The sequence below is a fragment of the Carcharhinus amblyrhynchos genome, chromosome 5 (assembly GCF_965287045.1).
Source record: "Carcharhinus amblyrhynchos chromosome 5, sCarAmb.v2.hapA, whole genome shotgun sequence".
NCBI lineage: Eukaryota > Metazoa > Chordata > Chondrichthyes > Carcharhiniformes > Carcharhinidae > Carcharhinus > Carcharhinus amblyrhynchos.
Genome location: NC_137328.1, coordinates 46,373,013 through 46,399,612, shown reverse-complemented (window position 1 = coordinate 46,399,612; position 26,600 = coordinate 46,373,013). Strand labels below are relative to the sequence as shown.

The window sequence follows — 26,600 nt, the reverse complement described above, 5'->3', positions numbered from 1 at the left end:
TTTGGCAGACTAACTGTCAGTGGGTTTTTAGATATATCTTAGACCAATCCCCTCTCAAATCCCATCTCCACGGCAGCATGAATCACACGGGCCATGCATCCAGCTAGAATTACTTATCAGCTATCCTTGAGACCCCAGCTCTCTTGTATCTTAGCAAGCAAATGGATAACTTGAATCACAACCGTCTATACGCAACACCTTTTTGAGGCATTGGAGATAGTCAGTCCATTCACTTATCACACAGGCTGCTGTCAATGTCACCAGCTGTAAACACCATGTATCTTCTTCCCAGTAAATCAGTCAGGGCTCCCTTTAATATTCAATCAAACAACCCAGGCTTCTTCTTCAGAACAAGGCACAAGATCTCCTTTGTTTTACCTCAAATGGAAAGCACAGCCCAAAACAATCTTAGAATTGTAACATAATGCCCCCCCCCCCCGCAAAAGATGCAAATACATGGGAAGCTGTTTAGTCCATTAGGATTCCATAGCTTTGATGCTGGATATATTCAATTCAGAAATAGATAGCCTTTTGGAAACTAAGGGAATCATAGATATATGGATAACATGGGAACGTGTAGCTGAGTGGAAGATTAGCCATGATGTTACTGAAAGGCAGAGCAGACAATGGACCAAAAGGCCTCTTCCTCCTCATATTTCTATATTCTTAACATGGCTAGTAGTTGTATGTGATAACGAGACTGAGGCAAGCTGGCTTTTCCTGGATGTTATGATATTAAATCTGTAGGTTAGGGGATTAGTGGGGTAAATATCTGGGATTACAACGATGGGGCCTGGGTGGGATTGTTGTTGGTGCAGATTCAATGGGCTGAATGGTCTCCTTCTGCACTGTAGGGTTTCTTCTATGATTCTAAATGCATCAAATGTAATATTACTTAGTAACCAGAACAAACCAATTGCAAACAGGATAGTTTTTAAACACTACCCTTTCACCTCTGGATATGAGCACAAGCTTATTTTAGTCTTACTATGGAAATCCTTTCACTAGAATGTTACACAGTGCACCGTCATGCATTCTCAACCTGGTTTCTAATGCAAGACTGTTCCAGGTGACTCTAACAGGCTGTCTCAGTAAGGAAACAAAGATTTGCATCCCTTATTGAATAAATGAGGAACCAGTTAGTTAGTTGGCAAGATGGCTAGTGTGTGATTCAGAATAATGCTGACAGCATGGGTTCAATTCCCATTCCAGCTCAGACAGACTTAGGAGTTGCGTCCTTGTTTTGACCTGACAGTGGAAAGCAACAACAAACCAATACTGACAAAAACTGCTAGGAAAACAGCTCAGGATGTAACATCAGCAGACAATAAGTCAAGGACCCTTGACTTATTGTCTGCTGATGCTACATCCTGAGCGAGAGCACAAGTGAATGAAAGAATTAATTGAACAAATGGGCACTTGTCATTTCTCTCTCCTATTCAAGCAGTAGAATTAGTGTCTCCCTTCTGGATGATGGAAGTACAGGACAAGATCAGGATGAAGTCTACAGCTGATCACGAGGTAAGATTTAATAAAAGATTGTCCAAGTGTGACACCTCCTCAAAGCTCTCTTCCAATGTAAGGTGATTCCCTGCATCAACAGTTTCCAATATCAGCACCAGTGCAAACCATGATCAGTCTGGGAGGGAAAAAGAAAGCTGCATTTTCAATACTATGCGGGTTCTCTATAATACCATGGAGAGTTGCAGGTCAAAAAACTCACCTTGTGCTTGTAGGTGAGAAATATTAAAGCCTTCCTTTAGTCTAATGACAACTACTCCATACTGATAGTCAAATGCATCACTGCAAAGAAAACATGAAATCAACGAACAGTTCATGAACCAGGAAAATGAAATAACATTCTATTACCAGAACGGACATAATATTTCACAAAGACTGGCCATGTGCAGACCAACATTTCTACTGCAAAGACATTATGGATGGAATTTTATGGCCTCACTCGTCCCGAAACCATAAAATTCCACCCAAAGACAATGGACCTTTCCATGGTCCGCTCTTCACCTGCTCTGATTCCCGCGGTGGGTGGGATGGTAACATTCTAGCCTATAACTTTATGCAAAAAGAAATATTACCAGGAAGTTTACCACCAATATATCCAAAATGCATTATTGTCATGGGTCAAAGAAAGAATTTGATCACTTAAGATAACTGGTAAAAATCGAGTTGAATTTTCTCATACTTGGAAATCTTCAAAACTAGCATTGATATTCTTATTCCTTATTTATTTCACTACCGCAGACTTCAGGATATAAAAGCTATACTGTTATTTAAACTCTTCAGGAGGTTAAATGATCATGCCACAGTTCTGATTATGTCAATACTAAAGAAATATAAAGGTCTGCTTTTCACTCAATGCAAAGCAATCTTATTAACTTGATTCCAACCACCTCCAAAAGAATCAAGGGAAGAAAAACTTGCTGTTGTTTTGAAAGTGGTGCTTTACTCTATGGAATGCTAATTAGTAAGATTAACTCACTGAATAGTATTGATGTAATTTTCCACATCCTTCATAAGGGCTTGGTGCCAGTCTTTTTTAAAGCCAAAAACAAGTGTGTTGGGACGCATTCGACCAAGTCCTACAGCCTGGAAATAGATCAGAGGCAGAATTTTAGAAGTCACTTCTCTATCAGACATGTGCCCGACGTGGGTACAGACTGCAATACAATACAGCCCTTGATGTGGCACTATTTGGCAGTCTAATTCACAGGTCGCAAGGCAGCTGGTGGGAGAAATAGAAAAGATGTCACACTACACCATGAATATTCAAGGTTAGCAATGAGCCTTCTGACTATACTTCTAAATGTAGTTGCTTCCATATTATTTTCAGTCTGATTCCAGGTGCCAAGAATACTGTACAGCACCTTCCAGCATATGTTAAGTCAACTTCCCATTACCCAGTGATGGACTTGTAAATCCAATTTCACTTGGTTTACGAGCCTGCTACCAGACTATAGAAAAGTGATTTAATGACTTTAATGTCTTGAGCTGGCTCCTAACATCTAAATTAGGGAAGTATGTTTAAAGACAGTTCATGAAATTTTACAAGAGGGAGAGAGGGAGGGAGGGAGGGGGGGGGAAAGAGAGAGAGAGAGAGAGAGAGGGAGAGAGGGGGAGGGAGAGAGAGAGAAAGGGAGTGGAAGAAGAGAGATAAAAGAAAAGAGACAAAAAGTGAGGGAAAATATTCAGTATTCACATTGTGATTTCTAACAAGGAACTAATCACAGAATGCCACTGCTACTTTTGTTTGTGCCGTATACTCAATCTTAATTTGTCAAAATGCTACCCTAAATATTTCAATACACTAATCAACATCATCCAGTCACAATTTTTAAGATTTTTGCACCAAACACATAAATAAGCTTTGAAAACATAGTTTTTAAATTTCTGGCATGCTACATTTTACGTAGCTATTTTGTTTCGTTGAGGTAACGTACAATATTTTATTGAGGGGGTAGGTAATAGGTTCTCTGCTGGTTCTGTTCTTTGACCAGTTAGCAAGAACCACACAAGAGCAGATTGGTAGAACTGCTTCCAATTTCTTATTCTCCCTTTTCTTCCACTTCCCCTCCCGACATAGCCTTCTCAGAGGAGATGAAGAGTGTTAGAAAATGGCTACACGGCGGGAAGATAGATGAGAATTTGAAACTCATTGCCTGTCCTATTACATTGATTTTCTGTTAATGTAGTGAACAGGTGCAATGGTTTTGTTTAAACCTCAGGTATGATGTTCTTCTGAAGAATGCCCACAAACAGGCTAATTTAGCAACTTGTTTTGGTTGAGGTGAGAAGTGTCAGGGGTGAAAATTCCAGAAATTACACTAACTTAGCTTATCCTGAGGAGGAAAACTGTACCTCTAACTCAAACAGCCTCTTGCTAGGTGAAATTATTCTGCCACTATTACCACCTCTCTTTTTAAGATAGTAATGACCCTGCAAAAAACTCAACTGGTTGTGAAGTTTTCTGGAATATCACGAGTTGTAAAAGGAACTAAGTATGAAAGCAAGTTTGTCCCCTCTTAATTGGGACCAGCCTTACTTTGAAAACAATCACACTTTTAAAGAAGAAGATATTGAGTAAAAGCATTTAGTGTATTGGCATACTTAACCAGAAAGCTACATTACTGAAGCCAAGGAAGTTCTACAGCCTTCCATAACACAAACTAACTTTGAGGTTGTGTGAGTGAAGCAACCATAGGTACAGGTTAAAGAACAATTGCACATAGATTTGCTATGTCGAAAGAATTACATTATGGAAGATCACACACACATACAAGTGCACGTGCACAACAATTGCTCTTGCAGGAAACATGATGATTGCTGGTTGTGGGATGTGGTTAGCTTTTCGTTCATCTTCAAACTTGAATTGTTGATAAATGGAATTTTTCATAAATATTGAAAGATTAGTGACTGATCCAATTTCTAACCCAATACCGGAGTCAATACAGGTGAGAAAAAACCTATGCAGTTTCAAATTTTTCTCCCCACCCCTTCCCCTCCACCAGAAATATATACTATAAAGCTGAGTAACCGTAAAGGGCAAGTCGGATTGTAAAACCAAGCTGTTTACATGCAAAAATCTTACCTGAAGCAAGAACTGTGTTCCCTCACGCAGATCTTCTGCATATACAGGCGCGTAGAAGGCTTTCATTTTGTTTTTGATTAACCACCGTTGATACTTGGCTTGATCAGTAGAAATTTCCTTCAAGGCTTGTCTACGAGGTCCCTAAAGGGAATGAAACTTTCGCAGCTGAGTACAAGTAAAAGATCATCTTCTACTGCTTAACATTTACCAATATTTCCTCTCCCATGCTGAAGCCTTTGGCCACTGAAGGAAATTGGCAAATTGGTATAAACTACAGTAGAATAAACATATTTTGCACTATCCACAAATACAAAATCTCAACAGATCTAAAAATAGAGAACTTTTATCCTATCAGTGGAAACTGGATTTAAACCAGATAGCCAAGAGGTGAGAGAATCAATTCTGCTGTTCCATTAAGGATTCATCCACTTTGTGCATACCTTGTCAATCATATGTTGGCAGTCCACCAATGGAAAACTATTGCAATGTTACCAGTCATTTTAATTGAAAATCAGTTTATCTACTGAACTCACCGTATGAACATGTCCACAGACCACCAGTCCAACATTTTTGGTAAAGGCATGAACTAGATGGAGCAAAGCTGGACGGGATGTAGGAGCACCTGTCATCAACAGGCATTGGGGCCTACACAAAAATGATATAGTAGCAGTTCAGAATAAAATCAAGACAGAGGTATAATATTTACATTGAACTTTGTGTCACATTGATACATGCACTGGATTTAAATCACTTTATGGGCCTGCATTGGAGATTTCTTCTATCCCTACTCAGTTCTCCAATATCTCTGCATTCCTCCAACTCTGACCTCCTGCACTTCCGAGTTCAATGCTTCACCATTGATTGATTAGCCCCCAGGTGCTAGATATCCCTAGTTAAACTTCCACACCCCTCCTCTTTTAGTAAAAGATCTGAAAACTTAGCTTTTTGACCACCCTTCTGGTAATCTGTCCTAATATCCCTCATGTGGACAGTGTCAATTTTTGTCTGATTATAGTTACATAAGGGATCTTGCAACATCAACTAGAAATATTGGGTAGAATTTTGCCATTTTTCTGGCCAAGTGTCAATGCAGGTGGGAAAAGCAGAATGTAGCTTGCTGGTTGCACTACCGACTTTGCCTGTCATATATCTTTCAATTTGTCAAAAAAAGGGATGGGTCCAACATTACACTGGTGGGGTGGGCTTAATTTAGGTTCTGGCAAGATTGGTGGTGTTGCAGAGACATCCTGCTGGCATAAAAGCAGTTTTAGGTCTCCCGCTGGCTTCTCTGTCCCCTGAAGTGTGGAAAATCCCCCCAGCCAAAAATAACTCCTGTTTCTCTCCACAGATGTTGTCCAGCTTTTGAGTATTTCCAGAAAGCTTGTATTGTCACCGTAACTTCAATGCAGTGTTAATGCAAACCTACTTGTGACATTAATAAATAAACTAAAAGATACAGCATGCCAAAAAAAGCAGGACATCAAATCCCACCAACTACTGCCCCATAAGTTTACTCTTGATCATCAGCAAGTGATAACAGGTGCTGCTGACAGTACTATCAAGGGACATTTACCCAGTAATAACTTCACTGAAGCTCATTGTAAGTTCTCCCGGGACTGCTCAGCTTCTGATCCCATTACAACCTTGGCCCAAACACCAACATAACAGCTGCATGCCAGAGATGAGGTAATAGGGACTGCCCTTGACATCAAAGCAGCATTTGACCAAGTGTAGCACCAAAGAGCCCTCGCAAAATTGAAGTCAATGGGAATCAGGGGAAAACTCTGCACTTGTTGAGTCATGCCTAGCACAAACGGTTGTAGTTGTCGGCCCAATCATTTTCACTTGCATCAGTAATGACCACCCCCCTCCCCCCACCACCCCTACATAATAAAATCAGAGTGTTAGGTGTGAGCAGTCAGAAAGGAGCAAGGAGCTCAACTTTTGAACTACATTTAACAAAGAGTGGGAAGGACTCAGTGGGCTTTAATCTTTGTGGATTGTTGGCAGGGGGTGGTTCACAAATTGTGTGTACGCTCCTGTGTCTGTGTGCGTGTGTGCAATGCAGCCTTGGTTCAAACAGCAACAAAAGAGCAAAATTCCAGAGGCGAGGTCAGAGTGACTGCCTTTGACATCATGGCAGTAATTGATGGGTGTGGCATCGAAGAGCCAAGTAAAATCGAAGTCAAACGGACTGGGGGTAAACTCTCCACAGGCTGGAGTCTTACCTAGCACAAAGAAAGATGGTTGTGGTTGATGAGAGATCAATCATCTAAATCCCAGGACATTACTGAAGTTCTTCAGGATAGTGCTTCATTGATCACCTTTCTTCCAACTTAAGTCAGAAATGAGGACATTATCTGCTGATTGCAGTCTTCAGTTCCATTCACAACCACCCAGCTATTGAAGCAATCCATATTTACACGTAGCAAGACCTGGACAAAATCCAGACTTGGTCTGTTAAGTGGCAAGTAACATTCATGCCACACAAGTGCTAGGCACTGAACAACTTCAACAAGAAATAATCCAACCATCTCTCCATGACATTCAATGGCATTATTATCCCTGATTACCCCACTATAAACATCCAGGGGGTTACCACCGACAGAAAACTGGCCAGAACTGGAACAGCCTTATAAATACTGAGACAATTTTAGCAGAGGTCAGATACACTGCAGCAAGTGACTCATTTCCTGACTCCAAAAGCCTTTCCACCATCTCAAGCACAAGTCAGAACTGTAATGAATACTCTCCCCTTGCATGGAGGAGTGTGGCTCAACAACATGCATGAAGCTCAAAGCAAAATGCTGCGGATGCTGGAATTTGAAACAAAAACAGAAAATGTTGGAACACCTCAGCATCAGTGCTGTGAGACCAATGTTCCAGCATTGTCTGTTTTTGTTGCATGAAGCTCAACGCCCATCTTGGACAAGGCAGGCTGCTCGATTGACTACCTTAAATATTCATTCCCTGATCTGTCTATCACAGTGGTTCTGGTGCTTACCGCTTTAGCAATTCACCATAACTCCTTCAACACCATCTTCCAAACCCATGATTTCTACCACCTGGAAGGACAAGGGCAGCAATTTCATGGAAACGTGCCATCTGCAAGCTTCCTTCCAAGCCACTCCCATCCTGACTTGGAATTACATCACCGATCCTGGGTCAAAATCATTGGATTTCACATCTAACAATATTGTAGGAATGCATCTAACACACAAACTGCAGCAGTTCAAGGCAGCGGCGGCTTACTACCACTATTTCAAAGACAATTCAGTATATGAAATTAATACTGTCCTTGGTAGTGATCCCCAAATCCCAGGAATGATTTTTAAAACAATATCCATTCCTGGAACCTGGGTGTCTCTGATTACAGTAAGAAGTCTCACAACACCAGGTGTTGTGAAACTTCTCACCGTGTTTACCTCAGTCCAATGCTGGCATCTCTACATCTTGTCTCTGATTATGCCAGCATTTATTGCCCATCTCCAATTGCTCTTTAGAAGGTCTTCTTGAACTGCTGCAATCCACACGTGTGTACGCCATAAGAACACCCACAGTGCTGTTAGGGACTTCCAGGGTTCTGTCCCAGCACGCACAGTTAAGAAATGGCGATATATTTCTGAGTTAGAATGATGTGTTCCCATTTATCTGCTGGCCTTGCCCTTCCAGATGGTAGAGGTCATGGCTTTGGAAGATACTGTCAAAGTAATCGTGGTGAGGTGCTGCAGTGCATCTTATAAACAGTACACACGGCTGTCACTGTGCATCAGTGATAAAAGGAGTGTTTATTGTGGTGGAGGGGGTGTCAGTCATGCGGACTGCTTTGTCTTGGATGGTTTCACATTTCTTGTGTTGTTGGATCTGCGTTCATCCAGACAAGTAAATTTATTAAAAATCACAAGCAAGGCTGACACAATACAATTATAGGCTCAAACTAGTATGGAAATATAACTTACTCCATTGCTCTATGAACTGGCAAATAGACAACTGTGCCAATATTAATGTGGGAATGTGTACATTGCAACCAATCAGGGGGAACAGAGTCAAAATCCTTGAGCACTTATTATGAATGTTATTGTAACTGCAAAAATTCAGTATCAACTTTTGAATAGTTTTCTTCAGATGGATTTCAGCTACAAAGATGAGCTTTGCCTCCACAACTGCATTGCAGATTTGAGAGATCTGCAATTACCTGAAATTTTTCACATGGTCCTCAACTCCTGTCAGTCGTATGGCATGTTGCAAGGCATTCAAGTAAGTCAAAGCTTGTGTGGAAGAACCCCAATTCACATCTGCAGAAGAAATATTTTGAGGTTATTTGCGTGCATCACACTAAAGTATTCATCACATTTGTAATTTTAAGCGTTCATTACATTTGTAGTTTTAAGCATCCAGGTAAATTAGATTCTAAACAAATATTATAGAAAATAGTGCCTATCTACTTAGTGTATGCCTTATAGAATAGTAGCTCATTATTGCACTTTGTCTAATTGCTTCTGCATTGTTGATTTCCTGCTACGTCTGTAAATCCACCATTCCAGCTTAAATACCAATGTTATTGTTCTTCAAGTGTAAAAATTCCAGAGGGAGTTTGTGTTAAATGTGAGTTAACATGATTAGGTAATATTAGGATTCAGTCAATCATTACAAAGATGCTGTTTATGAAAGAAGTACTATTTAAATTAACCTGGCAGTGGGATCAGGACCAGGATGTAGTATTAGCACACAGGATTGGAAGAGCAAGATTATAGCAAAACAAAAAATCTTAAGGCATTAAGTTGGGGGCCAGTGAGCAAGAATGCAATAAGGTCCAAATTCCATTTACAGTGCATGTATGTTAACACAAATTGTGGTAAAGGTTGGCGAACAGGCACAGACCAAATCAAGTAGAAAAGATTATATTGTAGCAATAGTGGAGACTTGACTCAGTAAACAGCAGGACGGGTATTAAATATTCCCGAATACAAGATGTTCAGGAGTGATAGTTAAGGGAACAAAAGGAGAGGGGATGGCAACATTGATTAAGAAGACATTTAAAGTGCTGCAGAGATGCCCAGGACAATTCATTAGCAATCTGGTTAGAGTTAAGAAACAATACAGGTACCATTACATCAATACGTACATTAATTAGGCCAACTAGTGAGAAAGATAGGAGGTATAACAAAGAGGGGCAAAAAATTATGGAGAAGTTATAATCGGTGACTGTAATTATCCAATATAAAGTGGGATTGTAATGGTGTAAAGGGCGGAAAGGGGAAATGAGTTACTGGAGTAGGTTCAGGAAAACCTTCCTGATTAGTATGCTTCCAGCACAATAACAAAGGAGGCATTGCTGAATCTCGTTCTGGGGAATGAAGTGGATCAAGTATCATTAAGAATAACGTAAAGGGGACAGTAGTTACAGAAAATGACAAGGAGCAATCAAGAGTAAAAACTATTATTTGGAGGTGGGCTGATTTCAATGCGGCGAGAACAAATTGGGCTGAAAGATTTGGAATAAAAGATTGGTATGCAAAACTGGAGCAGAACAATGGACTGCCTTTATAAAGGAAATGATTTGGGTACAATCAAGGTGCATTCTGTGAGGGGGAACAGTGGGTCAATCAAAGCCAGAGCTCCCTAGATGGCAAAAGAAACAAAGTAGGATGAAACAGAAAATGGGTGTGCATGAATGATGTCTCATTGTTAACAGATAAACGAGAGCCAGTCTGAATATAGAAAATTTGAAGCAAGGGGAAATGGAAAAAGAAAGAGAAGCGGAGTATGGGAACAAACTGGCAGATAACATTAAAGGGGGTGCAAATAGTAAAGACATACAAATAGTAAAAGGATAGGTACAGGAGGGGTGGGCCCGGATGAGAGACCAACAAAAAGGATGCACACATGGAAGCAGAGAGCATTGTCAAGGTATTAAATGAATACTTTGCATCTGACGTCACCAAAGATGATGCTGCCAAAGTCAAAATGAAAGTGGAGTTAGTTGAGCTAACTTAACTAACTGGGCTGCAATTTGATAAAGAGAAAGTATTAGAAAAGCTGGCTGTACTGGAGGGCTGAATCAGTTGCACCCAAGGATACCAAAACAAGTGAGGGTGGAAATTTCAGAGGTATTGGCCATAATCTCTCAATCCTCCTTGGTTTAGCGATGGTACCAGAGAGCAGGAGAATTACAAATACTGCATCTTTGTTCAAAGGGCATATATAGGTCAGTCGGTTTAACCTCAGTTGTGGAAGAATTTTGAGAAACAATAATCTGGGACAAAATTAACAGTCAGTCGCTTGGACATTGTGAATTAATTAAACCAGCACCCATTTGTTAAAGGCAAACTAAAGTCTGTGAAGTAAAACTAAAGGGATCGTGGTAGCATGGATATGGAAGTTTGATAAGTGACAGAAAACAGAGAGTCACGTTGCTTGGATTGGTGGAAGTTATACAGTGGGGCTGCCCAAAGTTTAGTACTTGGGACCACTGCTTTTCTTGATAAATATTAATGATCAAAACTTGGGGTGTGATTTTCTGCTCCTCTACCACCCCTGCTTCCCCAAGATGATCCTGCTGACCAGAGTATTTCTGCCTTGGGTATATACAGAACAATTCCAACATTGGAAATAACACTAGGAAGTACTGTAAACTATGAGGATAGTAATTGACTTCAAGAGGATATGAACAGGCTAGTAGAGTGGGTGGGTACATGACATATGAAATTTAGTACAAAGAAGTGTCAAGTCACACCTTTAGGAAGGAAGAATCAGGAGAAGCAATACAAAATGCAGGGACAATGAAATTTGGTAGATACATGTATAAATATAGCAGGGTAAGTTGAGAAAGTGGTTAAAAAGCATCTTGGGCTATATAAATAGGAGCCTAGAGCACAAGGAAGCCATTCTGAAATCATTGCTTCAGCCTGAACTGAAGTATTATGCCCAATTCTGAGCACCATATATTTTAGGGAGGATGTAAAGGCTTTAGAGCAGGTGCAGAAAAATATACGAGAATGGTTCTGGGGATGAGGGGCATCAGTTATGTGGACAGTTTGGAAAAACTAGAGGGGGAAGGTTGAGGGGGGAAACTTGTTAGCAGTGTTCAAAGTTACAGGCAGTCGATATAGAATAGATAGGGTGAAACTGCTCCCACTGCCAGAAGGGTCGTGAGCCAGTGGACACTGATTGAAGGTGGATGGCAAAAGAACCAACCATGGCAAGAGGAGAAACCCTTTACACTGAGTGGTTATGATCTGGAATACAGTGAATTTGATGGAGGTAGATACAATCGTGGCTTTCATAAGGGAATTGGATAGGCAGCTGAAGAAAAAGAATTACAGCTTACGGGGAAAAAACAGTGGTGTGGACTAGCTAAGTTGTCCTTGCAGAGAGCTAGCATGGACACAATGGACTGTCTGGTTTCCTTCAGCCCTGCAACCATTCTGTTTCTATTCTATGTCACATATAGACATCTCACCACAAGGTGTCACCCTCTAGCTTGTAGGGAAGTAGTGGTAGCAATTGGGAATGGAGCGGGGGTGTGGGTGGAAGAGAGAGAGAGAGGGGGAGAGAGAGAGAGAGAGAGAGATATCGGGAGCAGTGAAGGGGATAAGGTACATATCAGTAGGACAGCTTAGGTGATATAATTTCCCCTTTTCCTGTAAAGCGGGTACATTTACCTGAATGCTTCAATTGCCTAGCTCTAAATAAATCTACCAAGGGACAATATATGACTACCCGATGGAACAAAACACACAACTTTTGGCAAATCAAATATCTAGAGTAACATGACTCCAATTCCTGCTGTGGCTTCGGGATCCGCTAAAGTCAAAGAAACAGAGTATTGAGCCCATCATTTCCAACAATCATCATAAGTCACAAAATCCGGGTCAGGCTACAAAGAGCGAGTGTTAGGGCCATCCAGTTAACTGCACAGCTATAGGAGAACTGGCACAGATTCAAGCCCTTGTAAAGTAGGATGATTGCTTTGTCTGCTTTTAACATCAGTTAGCAAATTGCTATGGAAGGGATTTATTTTTCAACTCAGCAATGCATAGATCTGAACCAATAAATAATTGCTAAAAAGGAAATGTTTTACCATCGCTCATGTTTAAATGTATGCTCACGCCAAAACAGACAACTGCTATGCATTACTTCCCCTTAAATGATAGGCAAAGAGCAAATAACAGGAAGCACCATTTCCTGCAAAGTTTTGAAACAACTGACAATTGTACAACACCACCACCTGCAATTTCTCCCAGTTGATGCAGAATTATTACAGTGGTGGTTGTAATGGGGAAGGGGTAGCGGTGAGGAAGAATGGTTAGTGGAAAAGAACAGCAGCAGAGAATTTGTACAATTCCTTTCCTTCTCCAGTAAACAATGAAGCCCTCTGGTTTATGTCTGGATATTCTATGTTTGACAGTGGCTATGAAATAAATGAAAGCAAACCAAGTTGAGGTTCTTTTTTGTTTTTATGAATAACACTGCACAAATCGGTTGCACTATCAACATGTCATTACAAAAGAGCAAAAATTACAACCCTGAAAGCTAATAATTCCAATTCCTTTGCTCGTGTAAAATACAGAAGATTTTCTTGCCAATTAAGCTTACGAGTGCAAAGAAACTTCAGAAAGATTTATTTTAAATTAAAAAGCAGCTCTTTGGTTTCAAATTCCTTTTCTCAAGTTAACTATATTTACACTCACACCAACATAAGTATACCCCACTAGCAATTTAAGAACAATTTACAGAACACCAGAACGTCAATACATAATATGTACAAAACAATAATGCAAAGAATAGCCTTGCTCACTAAGTTGCTAGTTGCATTATAAATTTATGGCATAGGAAATCACATTCAAGTTGTTGAGTGCCACAAGTCCCTGTATAGCTTTGCAGGTAAATTATGTCAATTAGTCCTACAAATGATCACAACCACATTTTGCTGCGCTGATGCTTAACTGCCACGTTCATGTTCTGACAATTATTGCCAGTTGTATTAAAATGCCCAAGGATGTAGTTACAATTTTTAAAATATCCTTGTGTAAGAACGCAATAGCAAAGGCAGAGCTCAGTTAGTACGTTCATTAGTTCGTGCAAACCCATGATCGTGTTATTGTTGACTATTCACAATCTATCAATTCCACAAGAAGACAACCACATTTCCTTTTCATTGATTCCCTTATTTCCATTTTTTTTTAAGCACCATAAAATAATTTCGCTCTTCCAGACAGCTATGATCATGACCAACAATCTCCCTGCTGTCTGATCTAAATCATTGTTCTAAGGCACACAACAATTTGGTCAGCTTAGCCCTGGTTTTCCGAGAATTAAAATTTCTTGCCTCCAAATACAACCGCATGTCAAAGTCCTGGCCCATAGAGGCTCCATCCTCTACCCAAAAGCAGAATGACAGTGAGACATGGGCCGAGTAGACTCAACATATTTCAGCTCCACAATCACTATTGTCATTCTATTCTGAGAGGAAATGGCAAAATTAGTGCTGTGGAATCAAAAAAGCATTTAAATAGGGAAATAGAGCAAATAAATCCACAATAAACTCAATGCATGAAAGATCAAATAAAAAAAAAGGGAACAAGTGAGAGAAACAGGAAGCAATGACAGGAAATTTACAAGAGAAACACACCGGAAATGCACAATTATTGCTCACGTAGTGCAACAGGAAGAAAATTCTATTGTTTGACAAGTCCCACAACCAGATTACGCCCCCCCCACCACCTTCATTGTCCACCCGTGCCCCAGAGAACAGAGATTTAAAAACAATCTTGAAATTTAGGATGGTTTTCCTACTTTTTCAATTTCATTTGCAAGCTCTGTTCTCCATTTCACGTGGCCCTGTATTTTCCATTTCAAAAGACAGCCCTCCACTCAGCTCTTTGCAAACCACTTTCTCCAACGTTGACCCTGCCCTCCTGAAGGTAAGGCCTTAAATATTTTTCAAGATATTTGAACTCAAAGGTTAGTGCTGGTAGGATAGCTAATCTAGGAGCTTCCCAGTAAAATTCAATCCTGTGCCCATTGCACATCTATAAACCCCAGCCATTCCATCAGTTATCAGCAGATAGCAATGAAAAGGCAGGGTCCCTTATTTACCCCTGCAGCCACAAGTATTTGTCAACTGGAGCATCAGCAGAGATCCTCATTGAAATCAGCACAAAATTAGCACAAGAGATCAGGAAAAAAAACTGGGACCTTTTTGGTTTATTCATCACAATGACCCAACAATTCACAAAACATAAAGTACCCTAAAAGAGGAATTAAGTGGCTGGAATGATGCGTTTTTGATATATTGAGATCTCGCAATACAGGATCTTGCTCTACATGAAAGTCATTTTCTTATCCATTTTTACATTGTGCACACTCAGTATTATTACTATTCAGTAGCGCAAATTAAATGGGAGACTCTTTCAAAAATGGAATCACTTGAAACCACATCAGCCTTGATGAAGGCAACCAGAAATGTGGGGCAGAATATGTGCAAGAGCATCAGATGGCAGTGTGAACCATAGAGGTCTAGGATTTGGCTCATGATAAGTATCACCAAAAAGTCTTTTCTTAATACTTGCAGGAGGCCGACCTGTGTGCCTAGGCTCACTAGCAGCACTTGCTTCGAGTCCCACTCAACTTGAGCAAATCATTCAGACTGATGTTACATTCAATGCTGATGGAGTGCTGCACTGTCTTAGTTGCCCCCTTCCAATGCGATGTTAAACCAACACTGCAACCGTAATGACCATAAAAGAATTCAAGGTTATTCCTCTCTATGCCCTAGCCAATATTTCGCCCTCAATCAATGTCATTAAAACAAACCATTTTGTTACTCATCTCATTGCTATTAGTTAGAGTTTCATGCATGCAAATTGGTTGCTAGGTCTCCTGTACTAAAATAGCAGCTACATTCCAAAAGTATTTCATTGACTTGTTCTAGCACACCTTAGGTCATATCAAAAATATTTATGGAGAAAATGACTAATTTACATCAATTAAACTACCAAATAATTCAGCATAGTTACTTTGAAGTTATTTTCAGCAATTTTTAGATCAGGTTATTTATAGGTGGAGGTCTAAATATCCTTATTACGAATTTTTGGAGATAAATCCATTCTTCAGTTGCCTTAGAAAAATTCAAACTCAATTGCATTGCCTGGTTGCACTGGTTCATGAAATAATTTATTTTTGCAATTATAGAAATGAATTTTGAATGTGCTTGAAATGTAATTCCAAGCACATTTTGGGTTCAATTTCCATAGTGTGCTGGAAGTGGAAACTATACCCGGCAATGACTATGGCACTATTTCTAATGGCACCCATTTTATAGAATCTCTACAGTGCAGAAGGAAGCAATTTGGCCCATTGAGCCTGCACCGACAACAATCGCACCCAGTCCCTATCCCTGCAAGCCCATGTATGTATCATTCTAATACCCTGATGCTAAGGGGCAATTTAGCATGGCCAATCAACCTAACCCACACATTTTTGTACTGTGGGAGGAAACTGGAGCACTTCGAGGAAACCCATGCAGACACAGGGAGAAGGTGCAAACTCCACAGTGACAGTGACCTGAGACCAGGTCACTGTGAGGCAGTGGTGCTAACCACTTTGCCACCCACGCTAAATTAAGTTTTATTAGTGAAAAAATTGCTAGACGTTATTCCTTGCCCAGCATGACACAAAGCCGGCCTTTGGTGAATTGGCCGGTCAAACAGAAACTCATTTGGTCAGAGTTAACAACTGAGGCCAATAAAACAGATAGAATTGGCCAACAGGCAAAATTTATTCTATGCTAGTGTTAAAAAAAAACTTGCATAAAATTCTTCTCATAACATGAACCCTCAAGAGGTTTTGATATTGAAACGCATCAGCAAGTGGAAGATTGTGTTCTCGAGATTAATCACAGCTCAACCTCTTGATCAGACTGTCTGAGGTTCAAGGTACAATAATCATTTTGAATTGCTCCTTCCTGTGAAGCTTTTCAACGATTTAAGTTCCAGAAAAACCAACCCACATATTGCCAAGTTCTTGTTGGTGGGGAAGTAATGAAAAAACAACCTTTCCTCCTATCACTGGAAAGTTTTTTTCGTATCCCCAGAATAAAAAATGGCTTAGGTAGCTGGATCAAGGATTTTTTTTAAACAAGAAAAGTCAGTTTAAATTGACAATTTTTCTACTTAAACAGCAAGAGATGATCATTCCTCCCCCCTCCCCTCACCACAAATAGGTTCTCCAATTGATGTTTGTATTTTTCACGTGAGTCACAGAAAGGTGTAACCAATTTAATGCTTGGATTTAGGAATATATTATCACTGGCCTGTAGAGTCAGAGTCAGACTTGCACTTCTACCCGGCCACATAGAGCTTCAGGCGTTTCCTGACAATTTAAACACACTCGCCCAGGGTCATCGTAACCCTCTCACCACAAAAGAAATTCTGCCTGGTTTTTAGGCACCCTCAGGGAGGTTTGTATTGAAGTAGCGTATCTACAAAGGAAAAGGCTTTCATCATATCCAGAGGTTGTTGGCAAATGCCTATCAAATCATAATGGAAGCAGTCCATTGATGACCACATCACTAGAAGATGGTTGCATTATCTCTCGTGCTTACTAGATAATTTATAAAATTCAAGAAATAAGTGAAAGTTGATTCAAATCATATTTTTGGTGGTACAGGTGTGGGGGGGTGGGCAGTGGCAATCAATGAGGTGTCTATCTTTGGGGGGTGTTTACCAAATTTATTTATCAGAGATTTTCATCTAACACTCAAAAAGGATGGGTACCAGTACTGTGTATTACCAAATCTGTCACCCGAGTGAAGAAAAACCATTCAGCAAAATGTAGGTGATGATCAGGCAACATGATCTGAACTGGCAATACGACAAGTGCCAGCCAATATTGGGACCACTTTTATTTCCTAGCAACAGAAATGTACCAGGCCATACCAAGCTGATCCAAGTGTCGTCTGAAACCATGGTATGAACAGAACACCAGGGAACATCGATAGACCAATGGATGGTTTGAACTAATCTCAGCAACCATGGCACCAACTTGATTAATACTTTGATCTATTCTCAGTGGGTGAATTCCTCCAGGATTTTATTTTGTTTTTTTAAAGAGCAGTCCTTATGGGCTTCAACAGGAAGGTTAATTAATTCTGACAGACTTGTATCACATTCAGATTGCTCAGAGCAGATGTCCACCATACTCATCTGAAACACAGTAAATCTTTGATGATTTGGAAAAGCTCAAAATTGAATGGGTAGGGTGACAATTGATTAAGCATAGCTTTATACAATGGGTTGCAAATGGAAGACTAAATAAGCAGCATCCTGACACAATAATGTTCAAATCAGTGGTCTCCATTATGATTTTTTTCCCCCCACTGATCATCCAAATTAGTCTTGCCCTTGGCATGAATGAGTTGACTAGAATTTTTGTGAAAAAGGGCAATTCCAAGGAATTTAGATTTTTACTGCAGTTCATTCACTTAAGAAATCTTCAAATTTTTAAGCATTTACACACAACACCCACTTATACCATCTTCAGTTACAAGCTACATCAAGTTACATGGTTACCAAGAGCAGTTGTCTGACAACGCTGTAAATCATTGATTAGCTTTACACACTATGAACTAGAAATTAGACAAAAGGAACTCGAAATATTTGGAAGACTTAACCTGAGTAGAAATCACAACTTGACATTTAGAAAGCATAGCACAGAGAAAATTGATTAAATCTGAACAATGTCATTAAGTTATATACGTTTCAACTGTCTGCAGACAATAGTGTAAAATAACCACAATGTTTCAGTCAGCCGCCTTCTTTTTTAAAAAGGGAATAAACATTAAAAAGATTCTTGAATAAAGGTCTGATCACACAGAAAATAAGCAGCATCTACATTAAACATAGGAATTCCACAAAAGGTTTATGAATTTAGCCCATATTTCAAGCACCAAAAGAGCACCACATCAAAAGCTCATGCTAAAATTTCCATTTTATACACTTTTTTCAGAAGCGTTTCTTCTGCCTTGTGTGAAATGAGGTGACAAGAGAGGCATATGATGGCATTTGTACACAACGTGACAAGAGAATTAAACTCTAGACATTGCACCAGAAAAACTGCAAGAGTTGCAGTTCAATAGATAACCACTTTTCAAAACTATTGTGTAAACTACAATGTACTGTCAGAACAGCTTTGATAACTAGACAGTTAGCAGACATAACATCTGGTCACAGGTAATGTTTCAGCAAAATTAACAGACCTGTTCAATGCTTTTAAATAAAGTGCAGTAGCAATCTAAATAATTCAAACAAACAGGTCAACATTTAAAAAAACTACTCTCCATCCTTTGAAAAAGGCACTGACTCCTTGTTGGGAGCATGGTTCCACAGGAAATGGGCACCGTCCACTGCTTGCTTATTTGGTCACAATTCACGTATAGAGCTGGACAGAGTGGTAAGGGAGACTATTCAACTGATGCGGCATATCATCTTATTCACTGGCAACATGGATAAACATTTTCAGCAGTAGAACATAGAACATTACAGCGCAGTACAGGCCCTTCGACCCTCGATGTTGCGCCGACCAGTGGAACCAACCTAATGGCCCTCTAACCTAAACTATTCCGATGTTATCCATATGCCTATCCACTGACCATTTGGACGCCCTTAAAATTGGCGAGTCCACAACTGCTGCAGGCAGGACATTCCATGCCCTTACTACCCTCTGAGTAAAGAACCTACCTCTGACATCCGTCCTATAATTACCACCCCTTAATTTAAAGCTATGTCCCCTCGTGTTAGCCATCACCATCTGAGGAAAATGGCTCTCACTATCCACCCTATGTAACCCTCTAATCATCTTGTATGCCTCAATTAGGTCACCTCTTAACCTTCTTCTCTCTAACAAAAATAACCTCAAGTCCCTCAGCCTTTCCTCATAAGACCTTCCCACCATACCAGGCAACATCCTGGTAAACCTCCTCTGCACCCTTTCCAATGCCTCCACATCCTTCTCATAATGCGGTGACCAGAGCTGTACGCAATACTCCAGGTGCGGCCGCACCAGAGTTTTGTACAATTGCAACATGACCTCATGGCTCCGAAATTCAATCCCTCTACCAATAAAAGCTAACACACCGCATGCCTTCTTAACAACCTTATCAACCTGGGTGCCAACTTTCAGGGATCTATGCACATGTACATCGAGATCTCTCTGCTCGTCGACACTACCAAGAGTCCTTCCATTAGCCCTATATTCTGTACTCCTGTTACTCTTACTAAAGTGAATCACCTCACACTTTTCCGCATTAAACTCCATTTGCCACCTCTCAGCCCAGCTCTGCAGCTTATCTATGTCCCTCTGCAAACTGTAACATAGGAATGGGATAGTGATTAAGAACAGATGTTCAAGACAATTTTCCCTTCCTAATCCAAATTATCTCTACCATTTCCCCAGCTCATTTGATCTAACTCAATGCAGAACAAGAATTAAATCTAGGACTGGAGTCTTGCTGAAAAAAGAGAGACCTGTTGCTGAGGCTTTATATCTTGTACTCATCAGGAAAGACTCACAAGAATAAGAACTCTCTTCTCATGCAGTATATATCGTTGTTCCCTTTAGATTTCATATTCTTGTTTTACACTCAAAGTACCAAAAGTCATGATTTGTAAAGCCAAGACCTTCCTGTTTCATTTTGGTTCTCCTGTTTACTTGCTTCAGCCTTCAAGGTCTAGCTCATGGTCACCAGTGAATTTGAAGATCTTTCTAAAGATATCTGATAAACAAATTATCAGCAGATGAATCATCACAAAAAAATTGAAAATCTTGACCACAGCTGATTTGTGTTAACCGTACCTGGTTTCTTGTAGGTGACGTAGATATATAAAGCGAGGACAATGACATTCGTTGACAGTGCTGCCCACCAATTGATGACAAACATTACTCCACAGCACAAGATAGCACCAATCAATGAAATCCACATGTTATAGTATCTAAACGCAGGTCGCCAACCTAAGTGTAAAAAGCAAGGGAGAGATTGAGCACAGGTACGTTATGAGATTTTAAGTGATGTTATTTAGTAGAGTTATAAAACAATAACAACGATTAAAAAATAGAACAACGATTTATAAAACAATAGCAGCTGCAGGCTGCGAAAATTGTGTGCCATAGAGATTACAGATATAATTTCAAGTCAAAAATCACAAAGCAATAAAACCAAATCATTCAAAATTTTACAGGGACCGTATAAACTCCACACTAACCTCAGTAACTGGTGAATACAAGTTGATAACTGAGCTCAGTTAGCAACTGGTAAAAGGTACAGGAGGCCAAAAAAGGTCAAATCAGAAATGTTCTTTAAAACAAAGCACAAATGATAGTGCTCATTTTTACCAGATTGGGGGGTGGCGGGGTCAGCAGAAAGGGCAGAATTTAGTTACCTGTATTTTGAATAAATCTTCACAGAATCATTGCCAAGAGCTCAGCAGGCATTTTCTGATCATCTAATAACTGAAAATATGACTAGCCAGGTTAAAGCGCAACACTATATTCCTGGTATTACCATGCTCACATCAATGGACAGACATACACGCCATCCCTTCCCTAAATTAGAGTAATCCCAATGCACAAGAAAATAAATACACTCAAAATATAAACACTTGCACTTAGCCAGCCAGTTTTCTCACCACTACTCAGTTCTTACCTGGAGATTTAGCAAGAGAAGCATGGAACACTGAGAAATTAATCAAAGCATACGAAGCCAGGAAAAAATTGGAAATGATTGGCGCAATCAAATTCAGTTCCGCTGAAAAGTAAATACACTAAATGTAACACATAAAATGTAAAAGGGAAAGACACAAATTCCCTAACTATTGCCAGAGCAACAAACCATTTAGAAGAACTGTCATTCTTACTGTGCCACAAAACATACATTAATATAAATATATACAACCAAACTACAGAGCATATTGAACACAGAAATCTATCCCTCAAATAATTCTATGTTAGCCACAACTGAATCCAATTTAAACATCGATTTGAAGCAAGCAATTCTATTTGTGTCACTTTGGGTCAGTGCTATATTGCCTTTCTTATATGTCCATGTACGCAGATGGAAGAGGAGATTGAACAGGCTTAGCTTAAGTGCATCATTCCTTAAACACAATATGCAAATATAATTCTCCACATCAGTAACAGTGACAAACAAGATAAAAAGAAATTCATTGGTTGTGAAAGTGAGCTTAAGGGTGAAATTATTTCTCCACCTCCCTTCAGTCCCCCCTGCCCCTCACCCCGTGCAGTTTTCACCTGAAATTTCAATTCATCTTCAAGTATGCAATTATTCTCTAATTCTGATACTTCACTCCCCCGTCCAACCTTTTCTCCACTTTAGAATCCAACCACTCCCTCCACCCTTCATCAAAGCACCACACCGCACCACCCCCCCCAGCCCTCCCCACAAGGATTCTCCCAGAGGCACCCTCCCTCCCCCCTCAAGGATTCTGCAATGCTCTCAGTTCCACTACTGTTCTGAGGCTCACTTAAAGTACAGGAAGTCATTTAATCAATAGTTTCTCACTTCTTTAAAATTTGAGAAATTTTATGCAGTAGATCTATATTCATTACGAAGCACACCACTATGGCAGAAGAATGGTTACAGCACAGGAAGAGAATAAATTGACTAGTCTTGTCTTTGCTACTTCTCTGGAACAGCGATTCAACTAGCCCCACTCCCCTGCCATTTCCCCCATGGGCCCTGCAAATTTGCTCTCCTCTGGAGCTTATCCAATCTTCTTTTGAAAGCCCCAATTGTATCTGTCTCCATCACATTTCGGCAGTACATTCCAGATCTTAATCACTCACTGCACAAAGACTTTTTCATGTCACTACTGATTCATTTCCCAATCGCTTTAAACAGGTGTCTTGTAGTCCTCAACCCTTCCACCAATAAGTACTATCCCTCCCTCTATCACCTTCCCTCCTAGGGGAACTAATCCAGAGTCTCCATGTAACTGACGTCCCTCTTCCCCAGAATCATCCTCCTAAATAGAGATCAATTAAAAACCAGTGATCATATTTTAAAATTACATTTTATATGAAGGGAAGTAAAGATTTGCTGGGATTTTCTTTCTTGCTGACATGAAACATTTGCCCCAAACACAATGCAATTATAGACAACTGACTCTCCTCAATAGGAAGTATTAAGGCAATCCGTTAGATTAATATTGAAATTTTTTTTATGTTTTACAAGTTTGCTGTTTTGCTAAATATTGACTAACCAATCAGTATGAATCCCAAGCCAATGAAGAATGTGAGAACGTATCCACGTAATGGCTCATTGTTCTTGCCATAACCAACTGAAAAAACGTGAAGACCAGGATATATGTTATCCTTACACAAAGCCTGAAAGAAAGAATATTTATTACTATAGTTCACGTGTTCAAAATACGCTGCTTAAAATAGAACTAAACACACCAAGAAGTTCACAAAATGTATATTTTCTTAAAGCACATGCACACGCTTCCCAAGGGGATCGGCATCTGAATTTGACTTCCGTCACTTCATCCACAAGGCAGCACCTCAATGCTGTCTACCCGAGTGTCTTAAACCTCACAACTTTCAAAAATGCTGCAAACACAAATACGGAAATGTATTTTAATGTGGGACTAGACTAAGACAGAATGGCTTTTGGTCAAAAGTAGCTTTGCTTCAGAGAACTGTTTCTGAAATTAAACCGAATGATGGGTAAAAACAAAGGACAGTGTTATATCTGGCTCTGGGTAACAGGGCAAATGAGCATTTTGAAAATAAAACCCTTGAGAAATAGTCACCACAAACCAATTACGGTCACAGAGAAAATCAGAGTCCAAGATAAAGATATTGCAGTCAAGATTAAATAGCTATGAAAATGGTTGATCAGTATCTTCCATTGCATGCACAGTGAAGTATATAATGAATAAGATGAATATAAAATATTACAACTAGGAGTAAAATAGGTGCGTCAAAGACAAGGGGTGAGATTTTTTGGTCACACTCATCCTTAGACTAAAAACCTCCACCCTCCATCCACTCCCCAACGAGGTCATCAGGCTTTTAAGTGGTTGTCAAATTGTCCATTCTGCTCACAACAATTCCCATGCCAGGTGAGATTGGAAATTTTACTCCAAAGGTTTCATGGAGAATTATTTTGAAAAGAAAGCAGAGGCTACTTCACCTGTGCATGTTGTAGGGTAACAGCTGTGCGAAGACAATTACTTAACAGTGTCAACGGAAGGTCACAAAGATATCAAACTACCGAACCAAAGCTCCTTTAATTTATAAATGATGCAAACTTCAATTACATTATTGCTTTTTATTACCTTAGGTTGGTTAATTCTATGTAATGTTTTTGTTCTAATTTTATGCTAATGCCATCTATCCGTGTTTCAAATCCAATACTTTGATCAATTTTCATGGAAGAACAGAATCCCTACAAGTGCAGGAGGTGGCCATTTGGCCCATCAAGTCTGCACCAATGCTGACAGAGCAGGCCCTATCCCCATAACCCCACACATACCCTGCTAATCCCCCTTATCTACACATCTTGGGCCATTAAGGGGCAATTTAGCACAGCCAATTAACCTAAACTGCACATCTTTGGACTGTGGGAGGAGACCAGAGCACCCAGAGGAAACACATTTTGAGTCCATGCATCTTTAATTTGGCAAAGTATGCAGCACACATGCTATTTCCCACATATATCTGTCACCTGAAAGAACACGATCAGATTTGTCAAACACAATCTTTCTTGCGTAAATTACTGTTTGTTGTTAATTATCTTCCTTGTTAATCTGCACTAGATTGCTCCTTTATTTGAGACTCTTTTTTCAACCACACTAATTGCACATCTACTGCTGGGTTCCAGAGCAACTGTAGCTGAAACTATGTTTTCTCCCCCACATTTGTAGCCAGTATAACAGTGGTGTGTGATATTAGCCATATCTGAGTATTCTGCCTTATTGCTGTTACAACATGCTTTTGTGCACTAAAGTTGGATTACTCAAATAAACGCCTCTAGAAAAATAATCACCATCTTAAAACTACAAGCAATAGTTTCCTTGGTTTCACACTGCAAAAAATCTTCAAGGAAATTTTAACTTTGATTTCAGGAGGATTATTCCTAAGGTTTATGATATAATCTTTTAAGAAGAGCATTCATAAACTACAATTTGAATCAATGGACTGATAAATAGCTGTAGATCACAATCACAAATTAAATTTACATTTCTCAGGGACAACCAAGTCCATGCATATGCCTGTGCACACATTTTCAGTACACATTTGGAGTTGTGTACTTACCTGGAATATCTTGGGAGCACTCACTAATGAGGCCAGGGCAGAAGAAAGTGTAGCTGAAAAGATTCCTGCAGTAATTAAAGGCCCAAATCCAGACACCAGGCTCATGACCTGAAAAGAATTCAGATTAATCCAGAATTATATTAGAATCTCAAGTATTTCCTGGAATAGGAGTGGCAGAGAATAAAGAACCATACAGCACAGGAGCAGGCCCTGCGGCCCACCAAGCCTATGTTGAAAGAAGGTCCAGTCTTTATCTAGAGCATGTGGCCATTATTGCCAAGTTCATTTTCCCCACATTAAAATTACTCTCATCAGCCAGTAAATGAAAAATGTAACAATGTTTTTTTAAAAAAAAGATAGGGGGTGACTAGGAGTTTAACAAAAATTATTTGAACATGTAAATATACGTACATATACACTAAAGATAAACAGTTGTTTGTTCAATGCTACAAGAGCTGTATAGACCATTCCTGAAGGCAAGGGCAATACTCATGTCAAATGGACAGATGTAAATATGCACATCTCATTTAGAGACAATAAACAACTCAAATGGTACATTATCAGGAAGAATAAATTACACAATTCTGCTGCTTTAACTACTTTGCATCTGGAGGAATGAAATAAATATTCCTTTCCTCCTGGCCCCAAGTGCTCTGGAAACAGCTTTCCATAATAATTTTTTTAAAAAGCACTCCCAACAATGGTTGAGTCATACACAGACATAAAAGCCACACCTGTCCTTTAAAATAGAATGGGCTGCTATTGAAGTTCTCTGACAATAGCTGACTATCCTTAAAACACCCTCACAGACCTTCTGTCTGACATTTTAAGTAGTCTGACGTTTCAAGTTTATTTTCAGCTTTGCAAAGTATTAATTAGAGACACTTCATCCCATTGTTTTCTCGTATGCATTTCCATTCCTCCATGAATACCAAACTGGTACTTAAATATCAAGTAAACATTAAATAAATCAAAGGAAAGAATATTCATGGGATAAACTAATAATGAAATATGGTCCTTTTGTGGCTGGAGAACACCACTGGGAAGTAACAAACAGTCAAGAGATTTATCCCAATATTTCCATTGAATACAGACCAAAATTCATCTACACGTAGAACTCATTTAAGAATGAACCACCATCATCTTTATCAAAATCAATGGAGTTGGACTTGGCCCACAGCAAAGAAAAGGATGATTTTCCAAATCAGGCAGTATTTTTGAGAAGAAATTTTCTCCTCATTTATAGAAGCACAATGTAATTTCCTGATGGAAAAAACCTAAAACTGCACAGGGAGAGGCTGGGAGATGCATTTTCCTTTTCAGGCACAGGAAGGGAGTGCTCATCAAAATTCAATATTTTTCTGCACCCCTTCCCTGAAGGCAGAGATTAATGTTTGGATTTCTTTATTCTTCTTTTCTTTGTCAATTTCCTAGGTTGACTAAGAAGAAAAAAAAAATTCCATTTCCCTTTGGTCAGCTGGCTCAGGCTTTTCAGAGTTGACCAATACTTGCACAAAGATCCCCCAGGAGGACAATGCAATAACAAGTTATTCCCATAATTTGCTGCCTGTGCGACACATCATTGATGAAGAGGCCACAAGGTAAAGAGAGGAGGAATACGTAATATATGGTGCACCATTATAAAATCATTTCTCAAAAG

At 39.6% G+C, this 26,600-nt stretch overlaps 1 protein-coding gene across 1 annotated transcript in view; it reads right to left on the bottom strand.

Annotated features, from left to right (window-relative positions):
- The window catches only part of slc12a2 (solute carrier family 12 member 2), a 213,122-nt gene that overhangs the window by 37,187 nt on the left and 149,335 nt on the right, over positions 1-26,600 (bottom strand). The window contains exons 11-19 of the mRNA XM_080188735.1: positions 24,941-25,048; positions 22,882-23,005; positions 21,306-21,407; positions 20,459-20,614; positions 8,799-8,898; positions 5,137-5,248; positions 4,604-4,744; positions 2,498-2,604; positions 1,724-1,803 (exon numbers count right to left, since the gene is read on the bottom strand). Coding sequence (XP_080044861.1) covers positions 1,724-1,803; positions 2,498-2,604; positions 4,604-4,744; positions 5,137-5,248; positions 8,799-8,898; positions 20,459-20,614; positions 21,306-21,407; positions 22,882-23,005; positions 24,941-25,048 — 1,030 coding nt within the window. The remainder of the gene's footprint in view (positions 1-1,723; positions 1,804-2,497; positions 2,605-4,603; positions 4,745-5,136; positions 5,249-8,798; positions 8,899-20,458; positions 20,615-21,305; positions 21,408-22,881; positions 23,006-24,940; positions 25,049-26,600) is intronic.